Consider the following 13,082-nt stretch of genomic DNA (forward strand, 5'->3'; position numbering starts at 1 on the left):
GCGGGCGGGCGGGCGAGGCCGGCCGGCCCCTCTCGAGCGGCGCCCGGAAGGGGCGGGGTTTGTGCAGCCAGGGGGCGGGGCAGCCTGTCACCCGCTCGCGGAGGCTTGTGGGTGAGGGCGGCTGGCCGCGGGGAGGGGCCGGGGAGCGACGGCCCGAGCCGCACGCTGTCGCCGCCGGGAGTCGCTTTCCCTGCCCAGCGGCCGCCGGCCTGGGGAGCGGATCGCAACGCGGCCGGGCCCTGCCCGCCCCTCCCGGAGGTGTGACGGGGGGCGGCGCTCGCCCGGACATGGACTCGCCGCTCCAGGTGGGCGGCGGCCTGTGAGCAGCGTCCCGGGCCGCGAGAGGCCTGGCGCCGGCCGCTGGGCGGGGAGCCGAGCTAACATGGCCACCCCCGCCCAGGGGAAGAGCCTGCGGCCGCTGCACCCGGACACGCTGCGGGTGAGTGAGGGCGGGAAGCGGCTGGTGGCTGCGCGGCGCCCCGGCCCAGTCGCTCTCCCGCTCCCCGGACCCTCTGAGCAGCGCAGAGAGCGAGGGGGGCCCCTGAGAGGGGGGCCCTGGCAGGCTCGCTCCACGCGCCGCCAGTGACCCGACCCGGCCCCTCCCCCCTGGGAAAGGAAGGATGTGGCGTGGCGGCGTTAAACATCAGAGTTGCCCGAAAAGAGACTTTTCTTCGGTGTGCGGTTAAATGATGTAACGGCGGCTCCGCTCTCCGGGCGCCTTGGCCGCTGCTGCGGATAAACCGCTTCTTTCTCTCCGGCTTCGCTCTCCGGCTCCGCTGCGCCGACGATGCAGTGGGTTACCCGGGAGCGTGATTTAAAAACAGGATCTGTTCAGACGCGTTTTTTGTTCCCGGGTCTGTTTCTACTGCTGTGGATTTTCTTAAAGCGTATTTTTACAAATCCTAAAACTTGGGCTAATTTTGACTTGATACCTTTCTTTTCTGAATTTTTCATGGGTTGGTAGCTGGAAACTTTGATAAACGGTCTTGTTTCATGGCATTACTTCAAAAGAAGTAGCAAGAAAAAGAGGGAGGCCTTCTAGGATCGTTGTTGCAATTCTATTGCTCAGAAAACACCCTTGAGTTGAAGTCAAACTATTTGCATTGTAGTTATAGCGACCTGTGTTCTAAATTATATAATCTATGTAATGGGCCTTCAAGAAGTGAAGGAAGAGATGATCAAGGCATCCTTTAATGCTTTCTGTGCAATGCCTATGTGAGGAGTGAACCTCTTGCCCAGCTAAGCAGGAACATTCTTTCCCCCACCTGAGTGCCTCATAGCAATCACCTGGGTGGATCACCAGTCCTTCATTACTCCTGATTTCTGCAGTTGTGATAGAAGTTGAGTTTGGGGGGGTGTCTTCGCTATTCACCCCTTCCACAAGCCTTTATATTAATCCTTCCTGGCTCAAGTGCCTGTATCTGCTACTGGTTGGGAAAGGTTTGAGCCAGAGCACAGTGAAAACTAGCTCAGTTCTCAGTTTCATCCTACAGAGTTTTCAATCCCAGCAGTGAAAACTAACCAGACGGTTAAATTTTCCCTTGGTTACACTTACGCAAAGCTATGAACAGTAGAAAAAACACTGAAGCTGTCTGAAGACTTAAGACAACTTATTTAACAAAAGCCTCCATTCTACAGAAAGGGAGCTAATCTTCATGCAGGAAAGCTTCCTGTTTGCCATATGTATATTTCATGTCCTAAACTTACCTTTTTTGTGTTTTGTTTTGTTTTTTTAGCCACCAAAAATCAACCTTAATATGGAAGATGAGGTCCAGTTTGTGACAATGAGAAGTAAGTTTCTGAACTTCAAATTTAGAGATGTTTCTTTTTCTCAAGGTTTATGCAGTTAGATGAGGAGTTTGAATAAACTGCTGCTCTCTTCACAAACTTAGTTCACGTATTTACCCAAAGAATGCCAGGCACTGTATACATATTTGCCTCCTTATTTGTTTATAATCTGTATAAAACAGAGGGAAGGATGGCATAGAGCGAAATCAAGCAGTTGAGCAAGCAGTAATAATCAGCCCATCACTGACCATTTTGTTTTTCACTTTCCATCTCATTATAGTGATAGGCTATTAGTAGGGCCCTAGCAAATTCCTGGTCCATTTTGTTTAATTTCAATATCCTAGGATTTTAAAAATCGTAAATTTCATGATTTTAGCTACTTAAATCTGAAATTTCATGGTGTTGTAATTGTAGGGGCCCTGACCCAAAAAGGAGTAGTGGGGGGATCACGAGGTTATTGTGGGAGGGGTAGCAGTACTGAACCCTACTTCTGCGCTGCTGCTGGTGGTGGTGCTGCCTTCAAAGCTGGGTAGCTAGAGAGTGGTGGCTGCTGGCTGGGAGTCCAGCTCTGAAAGCAGTCGCCACCAGCAGCAGTGTAGAAGTAAGCATGGCATGGTATGGTATTTCCACCTTTACCTCTGCGCTGCAGCCTGCAGAGCTGGGTCCTCAGTCTGCCCACTTTCTGGCCACCCAGCTCTGAAGGCACCAGCACAGAAGTAAGGGTGGCACGGTATGGTATTGCCAGCCTTACTTCTGTGCTGCTGCTTGCGGGGCGCTGCCTTCACAGCTGGGTGCCTGGCCAACAGCTGTCACTCTCCGGTTGCCCAGCTCAGAAATAAGGGTGGCTGTACTGTGGATGCCCCTCCCCCCTCAATAACCTTGTAACACTTTGTATGTATTGTTGAGATTGTTTTCCAATGTGCATTACTTTGCATTTATCAACACTGAATTTCATCTGCCATTTTGTTGCCCCGTCACCCAGTTTTGTGAGATTCCTTTGTCACTCTTTGCAGTCTGCTTTGGACTTAACTGTCTTAAGTAATTTTGTCTGTCAAATTTGCCACCTCACTGTTTACTCCTTTTTCCAGATCATTTATGAATATGTTGAACAGGACTGGTCCCAGACAGATCCCCGGTGCACACCACTACCTGTTTTCATTGTGAAAACTGACCATTTATTCCTACCCTTTGTTTCCTATCTTTTAACCAGTTACTGATCCATGAGAGGACCTTCCCTCTTATTCCATGACTGCTTAATTTCCTTAAGACCCTTTAGTGGGGGACTTTGTCAAAGGCTTTGTGAAAGTCCAAGTACACTAGTCCACATGTTTGTTGACCTCCCCTCAAAGAATTATAATAGATTGGTGAGGTGTGATTTCCCTTTACAAAGCCATGTTGACTCTTCCCCCAACAAATCATGTTCGTCCATGTGCCTCATTCTGTTCTTTACTATAGTTTCAACCAATTTGCCTGGTACTGAAGTTGCCTATAATTGCAAGGATTGACTCTGGAGCCTTTTCTAAAAATTGGTGTCACATTAGCTATCCTCCAGTCATGTGCAGAAGCTGATTTAAGTGATAGGTTACATACCACAGTTAGTAGTTCTGCAGTTCCAGATTTGAGTTCCTTCAAAACTCTTGTGTGAATGCCATCTGGACCTGGTGGCTTACTACCATTTAATTTATCAATTTGTTCCAGAACCTCCTCTGTTGACACATCAGCCTGGGACAGTTCCTCAGATTTGTCACCTAAAAAGAAAGTGTGGGAATTTCCCTTACATCCTCTGCAGTGAAGACTGATGCAAAGAATTCATTTAGTTTCTCCACAATGGCCTTATCTTCCTTGAGTCCCTTGAGTCCCTGGTTGTGTGGCAGGCTTCCTGCTTCTGGTGTACTTAAAAAAAAAATTTGCTGTTAGTATTTAATTTGATGTGGTGATTGGATCTCTGCCGTTCTGATATATAAAGTACACAACCTTACAGGAATGGAATAAATAACATACTGTGAAGATGTCATGCAAACTAAGGACACGTGTCTCATTAATACTGGAAAATTTCAATTAAAAAAATCTTAAGATTTATTAAGTCAAACCTGGAGCAGGCATAGTCTTAACAGAATCAGGGACAGAAATTGGTAGTTTAATAGTACAAATTAAGGAATATATGGGACAAATTTTGCTATGAGTTACATGCCATGCAACTCAGTTGAAGTTAGTGGGCTGTGGAGAACTTGGCCCATAGGTGTTTTTAAATCAAATTTCAGGTGCTCTTGGATTGTAAAACCTGGACTGGAGTGCACCCTATAGTGGTACAAAATTTGAAACTTCTGAGCCATAGAGAGAACCAGTATGAGAGCCTCTTAGGCCTGTGGAGCACCTTCAATGTTTTACAGATAGACAGAGGTAGGTCTTGATTCCATATACTCTCAAATGACTCTTGGACCTGTAGTGTCTCTTGTTGAGCTCAGTAAGAGTCTTCTTGCATGGATGCAATTACAGGATTGGGGATTTAGTTTATTAGAACGGTTCTGATGAGCATAGCAAGCTTTCGGCTGGGATTCCTTGGTTGTCTGGTTCTCACTGTCTTGTAAGGTGTTATGTATCCTGAGGTTGAAAACATGCAGTATTTGAACTGAATATGTACTCTAATATTTCACGTTTGAATAAAACATTTCCAGGTTAAATTTCAGGAATTAAAGGCAGAAAAATGGCCCAAGTATAAGGGTACCAAGCAGTTTCTCTGTGTCAGTCTTCAAAACTTTTGATAGCTGCATGTGCAATATCCTCGAGCTCTGCACCTTTGATGTCTAAACAAAACTTTAAGGGTAAAATAAAGTACTGCTCGGAAACATTTATGTGATTAATAACTGAATTATTTTTAAACCATAAACTTTATCCAAGTATCAGAAATCATCTTAATAGTTTATGTAAGCTGGGTGTACACTGGGAGTGGTTCACTGGTATAGAAGTACTAATATACTGTACCAGCAAAGCACTCCTAGTGTGGACACAGCTATACAAGCAAAGCTGTGCTACTTATTGGTAAAGTGCAGTTTTGCTGGAATGGCTGCATCTACGCTACAGACTTCTGCTGGCATAGCTATGTCAGTCAGAAGTGTGATCCCTAACCAATATAGCTGTGCTGATAGTCATCTGCAGTGTAGACATAACCTTAGTTTAGACAGCCTTTCTCACAGTCAGAAGCTAAACATTTCCAAATTAATTCCACTTCCCCTAAAAAAAAAAAAAATCTGGAAGAGGTATTTTTATGCTGCCTTTCTCCCAAAGGGGTACCTTCCCCTTACAAGTTATTAGCACCTTTTATTAGTTGTAATGCAAGGGAGAAAAATAAAGAAAACTTTCTGTTGATTAGTTTCCTGTGGTCAGCGTCTGAATTATTCTCTTCTTTCTGAAAGATCAAAAGGCAGCTGGAGTTCTTAAAAAAGATTTTGTTCTTGATGTTTTGATTAAATGAAATGGAGGAGCAAATTAGCCAGTGATTTAATTTAATGGAAGTAAATTGTGGTAATTGATACTCCTATAATTACAGCTGTTTGAAAACTGGGTGGTCTAGTTTACTTTTTCTTTTGTTAGAAGCCATTTAACAAGTTATGTGCAGACATAATAAGTAACTTTTAATTTTATGTTATTTAAGTGAGGGACCAGATGGCATAGGTAGGTGGCATTCAGACAGTCTTTTACTTCTTGGTTTCAGGCTTGTAATTGGCAACAGGACTATTTTAAACACAAGATATCATCATGGCTGTTTAGTAGCCTACCAGTTTGTAAAATTGCTTATACATATGTTCATATCACAGTTGATATCCTTGTTGGAAGTCTAATGTCAAGAATTTAAAAGGCATGGAGATACCTTTTAGCTTTCTAGATGTAACTTCTACAAATTAATTAAGGCATATTGGATGGACAGCTTTCTTTATGACTTGTACTGATATAGAACAAAACTTCAACCTCCTGTTCTAATAACACTTTTCATAAGCATTGTATATTGGAAAATTATGACAATGCTTTGAACAGAGCTGCATGGATTAATACTAAATGATGCAATGTCAAACCTTTACAGAAACCCTGAAAGTCACAAAGCCTCGTTTTGATGCATCCCTGGTTTACCTGACCCGAAAATTCATGGATCTTGTCAAAACTGCACCAGATGGTGTTCTTGATTTGAATGAAGTAGCAACAACTCTGGGGGTACGAAAACGAAGAGTATATGACATCACCAATGTATTGGATGGAATCCACCTCATTCAGAAAAGATCTAAGAATCTTATCCAGTGGGTGTGAGTTGGCTTTGAAATTTCTAACTTACATTTGCAAAAATAATACAGATATTTTGTGTAATGTAGTTTGACCTAACTTTGACTTAATTGTGAAAACGTGTTTTAGCTTCTTTTGTGTTTTGCAGTAACTTTCATAAATGAGATGGTACAGCTTCTTAAATTACACTGTGTAATTAATACAGTCTCTAATTATAAGATGCTTTTAACTTTCTAGTATCAGGAAATGAAGCAATTGTGAAGATTTTTTTTTTAACTGACCACAAGAAACTAAAAATAATAGTTTATGACCAAAAAGCTTTCAACATTTTAACTACACTTTTTTAAAAGTTAAAAAATGTTTAAGTATTCTGTATTGCACTACAGAATTTATTTATAAATATAAGCTTTAAATAATATTCTTGATAACTTTCATATTCTTTTAGAGGATCTGATCTCGATCAGGTTGCTGGAAAGGCATCAGAACAGCAAAAGCTTAGAGATGAACTTTCTGATTTATCAGCAATGGAAGAAGCTCTGGATGAATTAATTAAGGACTGTGCTCACCAGTTGTTTGAATTAACGGATGACAAAGAAAACACAAAATACCCTTTTAACTGCTGGATCAGTTATTTTGGCTACTGGCACCAAGCATTTAGTGATGGAAATTTAGTATAGCGCGTAAGAGGTGGAATTCATTGCCTTCCTTCTCATGCTTTAGTACAGGGCAAGTAGTACTTGGAATTACTGGTCCCAAATAAACTTATATGTGCAGGTATGTGTCTATATAGAATAAACAGCAGAAGGTAAAAGTTGAAGGTGTGGTCTTAAAGGAACACTATCACTGAAGTAATTATGAATATTTACATTTAGTAGTCCTATCTCATAGGCAAGCTTTGACAAATGAAAAGTCGTTTTGTAATTGAGATGAGTTAAACACCAAACATGAAAATTGGGAATATCACCTAAGATTCCTCATTCTATGCTTGCCTCTAGGCTGAAGGCTAACTAGAAGAAAGTCTGGTACTTAAATAAATTCATTTTCAGACAATGACCAGTGAAACTTGTCCGTTCCTTGAAAGAGATCAGAAAGTAATTATATAACACAGTAACAGCTGTCCCTTTTTCTTAAAACAGTTAACAGATTTCCTTATAGAATCCTTGACTTATGTGTACACTAGCTTATGTGACATATCAAGATATTCATAGCATTAAGGCCTTTCAAGAACAGATTGTTATGGCAATCAAAGCTCCAGAAGAAACAAAACTAGAAATACCAGCTCCTAAAGAAGTAAGTATTGCTTTTCATTACTCTAAGGCAACTGCATTTTTAGAATTCGAGTTTGCAAGAAGAGCAATTCATTTTTCACATACAGAAATTAATATTGGTATGATATAATATTGGTGTTCTTATCTGATACTTTTCATAAAACAAAGATACCTGCAATAATGTTTGGTGTAAAAGTGTGTGGGGACAGTGTTTTAGCTAAGGTGCTCATTGCTAAAGTACCTGAATGCTTCACAAATTAATATAATTTAAAACCACACCTTGAGATGAGGCGGTATGATTAACATCCCCCATTTTAAAGATGGAGAACTGAGGCACAGAGATTAAGGGTACGTCTACATGGGCAGCAATCGATCCAGCGGGGGTCGATTTATCGCGTCCAGTCTAGATGCAATAAATTGATCCCCGAGCACTCTCCCGTCGACTCCTGTACTCCACCGCCGCGAGGCAGAGTCAATGGGGGAGCGGCAGCAGTCGACTCACCATGGTGAAGACACCGCGGTGAGTAGGTCTAAGTACATCGACTTCAGCTACGTTATTAACATAGCTGAAGTTGCGTAACTTAGATGCCCCCCTCTCCCCCATGTAGATCAGGGCTTAGTTTACAAGCATACACTACTACCCAATTTGAGACTCCTAGACCTGACTTTTCAGAGTACTTAGCCCTATATAGATCTTTATATGTTCAAAGCACAGCTCCTGTTGGCTTCGGTTGCAGCTGTGAGTGTGCAGCACTTAAGCAAATCAGATCCCAGGGTGTCAAGTCAGGCAATCAAAAAAGAAAAACACACAATTAGTGATGATCTCTGACAAGCTTGGTTTCGCTAACTTGCTTAGCATCAGGGAGCGACAGCTTCTCAAATTACATATTGCTTTGGCTATAGTAAAAAAATTCTGGCAGTGGGTTTCCATACTTTCATTCTTGGAAACAGCTGTAAACTGCCTGACTTAAATTTTCCGAAATGATTCCTCCTCGGGTAGATGCCTAACATGGAAATTTTCAGCCTAATTGGTTGGTTAGGCACAGTTTTATAAGCAACTGAAAACAGAGGCTTATAATAGTTTCAAGCAACCTTACTAAGAGGTGCTACCAGCCCTGACTGTAATTGTTTAGAAAGCTAGTACAACATTCTGTAAAATTTTCATGCATATTGGATTTTTTTCTATTACAATGCATTCGTCTCTTTGGGGAAAAAATAGTTCTAGAACTTGTTTCCCTATAATGTTTACACCTAAATCAGTTTTTTGATTAATGTCTTGGGGTAATTTCGTGTCCTCTGCCTTTGGTTCTTGAAAGCCCATTACATTGCTGATATTATCTAGTGGGGGTGTTGACATAGCAATTTATTAAATTTGTCCTGCCTTACTGATTGTGCTAGCAGTAAAATTTGTGCCAACACTGATTGTTTTGAGCTATTCAGTTGTCACATTGACCCTAAACTCATCACTTTTGCTACCTCTGTTTATAACAGTGTAATAAAATTCAGTCATTTATCAACATGGCCTGTTGAAAATGAGCACCGAAAGAAAGTAGTTCTTCACATTGGATGGACCCTCATCAAAATAAAACCCTTCTAGCACACAGAAGTGTTCAGTTGCTTAATTACATTATTTAATAGATGTCATTCAATATGGCAGGTTCATAGGTAACCCTACCAATTTACCAAGAACTAAAGAACCTTTAAATTGGCTTAATTAAAGTCTGTTGAAGTTAATATGTCCCTCCTATATCTGGACCTGTTCTTGTATGTCTATTTGTGTTAAAATAGATGCAAAATACTTGAAGTAAAAATTAGTTTGGCTTAATCTATAAATTTCTTCTGATTCTGTGTATATAAAATCTGTTTTACAGGATTGTATAGAAGTACGTATAAAGAGCACAAAGGGACCCATTGATGTATATTTATGTGAAGTGGAGCAAGATAACCCAGGTGCCAAAACTTTTGAAGATATGGATACTCTGACGTCAGAAACTAAATCACCAGTACCTCTTGATGAAGGTATGTGAGAAATTTAAATGGAAGAAAGGTATTTATCAACATGAGACAAACTACTATGAAATATGTATTGTATCCAACTCGGTTTGTCAGAATGATAAACACTTCTAATCCCCCTGAAACTTGTATAATTTTTAAAGTGGGCTAAATTTTCAGCATATGAAAAATATTTCAAAATCAACTTTAGCCCTTGTTACTAGAGCTGGGCAAAATCTTTTGGATAAATAGTTTATTTGTTGAAAAATGTGGTTTTTGTTGACGTGAAACTGTTTTCAGATTTGACACACATTAATTGAATAATTTAGTCCAAAAAAAAGTTTTTGGGCTAGATTTGCAAGGGAACATAGGTCCCATTCAGAAAACAGCTGGCAGTGGGTTCCTCCTTATAACTTTTAGCCCAATGCATAGGGCACTCACCAGGGATGTGGAAGGCCTGGGTTCCGTTATCTCCATTTCTTTATACAGGGCAAGGATTTGGATTGGGTCTTCTACTTCACAGGATCATCCCCTAACCACCAAGCTATGGTGTGTTCTGGGTCAAGTCTCTCTCCTCCTGTTGAAGCTGTTCCACTTTGTATAAAGTACTTGAGCCGGAGAGAGAGAGTGAGAGTGAACATAGCCTGGTGGTGTGAGTCCCCTAACTACTGGGCTAAAAGTTATAAGGAAGGCTCCTCCTCTTCTTGTTGTTTAGTGAATCTAGCCCTTTAATAATGCTGGAAACAAAGCATTTCGGATCAAACATGTTTTGTTCATCCAGGAACGGACTTCTTGATTCGCTGAAACATTTTAGGATCTTTAGATTCATTTTGACTCAAACTAATTTTTTTTTTTTTTACAGAACTCTGTGTGAACTGAAAAAATCAGTTATTTGCTCCGCTCTACTTGTTACCTATACATATTTTGATTTGTGTAACGCTATTGTATAATATAATCTTGTGCCCTGCTGTTCTGTGATTAGATGTATAATACCTTGCTACAGAATCTTAGAGTTTGCAAAACAGGAAAACTTGACAACTAACTCAATAGCTCACTTCAAGTGAGAGCGGATGTGTCTGTTTTCATCAATAGAGATGCAAGATAACCAGTCATATATGCAGGTTACTGCTGTCTGGAAGTAAACAAAGCAGGATACGTAGTTTGATGGGAAGGTGGGGGGAGTAGTTAAGGTGACTTATTTTCAGCAATGCTATTTGAAACACCTTCCCCCGGTGTCCACTAAGATTTTTGTTTTTGTGCCACTTGTGGAATAGCAACATGGTGATGTGATTGGTCTGTTTCCAACAGTCTTTGTGTTAACATAATCCTAACGCAATAGTTTTTCCTTATAAAGTATCTCCTGTGTTTAGTGGCACTAATTCTAGAGGACTGAGGAGTTAACCCTTTGCAAAAGTCAGTGTAAAGAGGTCTGAGATTTGTAGCTTACAGTATGTAGTTATAGAATGTTAATTGTCTTCCATAGGGAGTGGAAATATTTTTTAAAAATAACGGAGCCCAGTATTTCTGTCATTAATATGGGTATAAAACTGTGGATGACCTGTTCCTGTTTACTTGCCACAGCAATGCTCAATAAAATCACTAACTTCCCTCAAAATTCTCATGTCTTGTACCTTCCTACATAAATTAGTCTTGGATTTCTTCTTTGAGTGCCAAGGAAAAGAGGAATTGGGGAGTATTTCTGTTACAAGGTAACTTAAATTATTAACAATCAGCCATTCCAATTTTTTTTAAGTGAGGTAGTCAGGATTCTAAAGTACATTTCTGCTTTCAACCATGGCAATACTTAGCAACTTGTCCTATTAGAACAAAAAGACTAGCAATAAGGATTTCTGGGTTTAATTCCCTCCTCTGCTGCACATTCAATGTGAAGTTGGGCAAATCATGTAATCTCTACCTCCATTTATCTGTCTTGCAAAATGAGTATAATAACTGGGGTGATGAGACTAAATATTTTGAAATCTTTGAATAAGACATATTAAATTCTTTTCTGTGTCAAGCATTTATCTCAGTAAAGTTTGGGAAACCTCTATTAGCAGTTTAAGCTATAAAGCACATAATGAATTAGTTCATTATTTTACTTGCATAAGCAGTCATGCTTCATGTTAGCACTTCTTGTGTAACTACTGCTTGTCTCTATAAACCGTTCAAATGTAGGATAAGCTTTAAAGAATAACAACACTTCTTGTATCTGCCTAGTTTGTTTTTCCCCCGCTTCCTTGTTTTTGTGCCTATCAAGATTTACATTCCCTTTCATGTCACGTGACCACATCTTTTTTTTTTTTTTTTTTTTTAATTTCACTGGTTTAAGTGCTACTGTCTTAGCACCTCCCCGCCCTTTTGTTTTGCAGTATCAGCGGAATGATCTTAACGGTGAGGGGCGATAGAACCATTTTATAGTGTCGTTTGTTACCCTAGAATTCTTACACCTGAATTTTTAAAGGGCATATATGTAAAGTTTCTAAATCCGTGTATAGCACAATAAGATCACATGTAGATGCAGTACTTTTTTTTAATTCTACCATACCTCAGCTTTCATAAATATGAATGTTCCCTGAAAAAGAATACATGTTTTGGTAATCTTTTTTCACTTCCCTTCTAGAGTGAGATCTTCTAAATCAACATGAAGGGTGAAGAACCATTAGAACACCAAGTCCGGTGCAGATTATCATGAATATCTGCACTGCAGAATTCCCTGAGTTACTTGGAACTATGAATATGTTTTTCAAACTTAAAATGGGAATAATTCAGTTGTTGAGTGCTTTCACGCAATTATCTTCAATTGCTTCAGTCTAAAAGAAGGTAATTCAAGGAACCATTTTTAGGAGCTTTGTTTCTACACTTGTGCGTAATCTGCAGCGTTTGGGGGAAATGGCCTTGTTTTTACCGTTTTTATTAAATAATTTGAATGATGATAAATATGGACAAGAAATTACTTCAAAAATGAATATTCTTTAAAGCCACATCTGGACCAAAATATGGTCCTGCAAGACTACAGATAATAAAGAAGCACTTTTAATTCTGAAACTGCACTGTCACTAAACAGGATTGTTAAATATAATGTAAGAATCGAGAACTGGAGCATTGGAAGGCTTTTCTTACCCATAAGGAATATGACAAGTAAACATCATGAAAAATTGAAGCTATGCCTTGCACTGTGTGGATGTGGTTTGCATCTAACTCCGCACAGTGCGAACAATGAAGTTAAAGGCATGGCTTATGTGTGTGTGTATATATCTGTATCATGTTTAGATAGTCACTACTGGAGATTGACCAAATGAATTGCACTTTTGCCTTTGTACAGCAAAAACTGAAATAAACCTGTAAATATAAAAAGTCAGTCTAACGGTGTTTAGTTGAACTTCATCTTGGCTTTCTCTTTAAAGAGTAGAAATTCATTATGTGAATATAATCACGATTCATCGCAGTTTTTAATTGCACTGTTAAACAATAGAATACCAATTGAAATTTATTAAATATTTTGGATGTCTACATTTTCATATATATTGTATTCTGTGGTGTAATTGAAATCAAAGTATACTTTTATTACAAATATTTGCACTGTAAATATAATAAACAAAAGAAATACTATTTTTCAATTCACCTCATACAAGTACTGTAGTGCAGTCTTTGTTGTGAAAGTGCAACTTACAAATGTAGATTTTTTTTTTGTACATAACTGCACTCAAAAACAAAACAATCTAAAACTTTAGATGCTACAAGTCCACTCTGTCCTATTTGTTC

General features: G+C 39.7%; 1 protein-coding gene across 3 annotated transcripts; it reads left to right on the top strand.

Moving 5' to 3' along the window:
* Positions 1-103: 103 nt before the first annotated feature.
* E2F6 (E2F transcription factor 6) lies at positions 104-12,678 on the top strand. Of its 3 annotated transcripts, none has more exons than XM_084624581.1 (7): positions 104-439; positions 1,737-1,791; positions 5,867-6,083; positions 6,506-6,664; positions 7,236-7,350; positions 9,200-9,347; positions 11,941-12,678. In XM_084624581.1, the coding sequence occupies exons 1-7, from the start codon at positions 383-385 to the stop codon at positions 11,943-11,945; spliced, it is 756 nt and encodes a 251-aa protein (XP_084480707.1). In that variant the 5' UTR covers positions 104-382; the 3' UTR covers positions 11,946-12,678. The 3 variants fall into 3 exon arrangements, with proteins under 3 accessions (XP_084480707.1, XP_084480708.1, XP_084480709.1); XM_084624582.1 differs by having other exon boundaries at positions 5,867-6,077; XM_084624583.1 differs by having other exon boundaries at positions 105-305.
* Positions 12,679-13,082: the final 404 nt, after the last annotated feature.

The sequence above is a fragment of the Lepidochelys olivacea genome (genome assembly GCF_965140295.1).
Source record: "Lepidochelys olivacea isolate rLepOli2 genome assembly, chromosome: 3".
NCBI lineage: Eukaryota > Metazoa > Chordata > Testudines > Cheloniidae > Lepidochelys > Lepidochelys olivacea.

Bases quoted from the DNA above. Each gene is read 5' to 3' on its own strand.
- E2F6 (XM_084624581.1), top strand. From the start codon at position 383: ATGGCCACCCCCGCCCAGGGGAAGAGCCTGCGGCCGCTGCACCCGGAC. The intron at 6,665-7,235 runs ATACCCTTTTAA...ACTTATGTGTAC, and splicing joins GATGACAAAGAAAACACAAA to ACTAGCTTATGTGACATATC. The intron at 7,351-9,199 runs GTAAGTATTGCT...TCTGTTTTACAG, and splicing joins AAATACCAGCTCCTAAAGAA to GATTGTATAGAAGTACGTAT.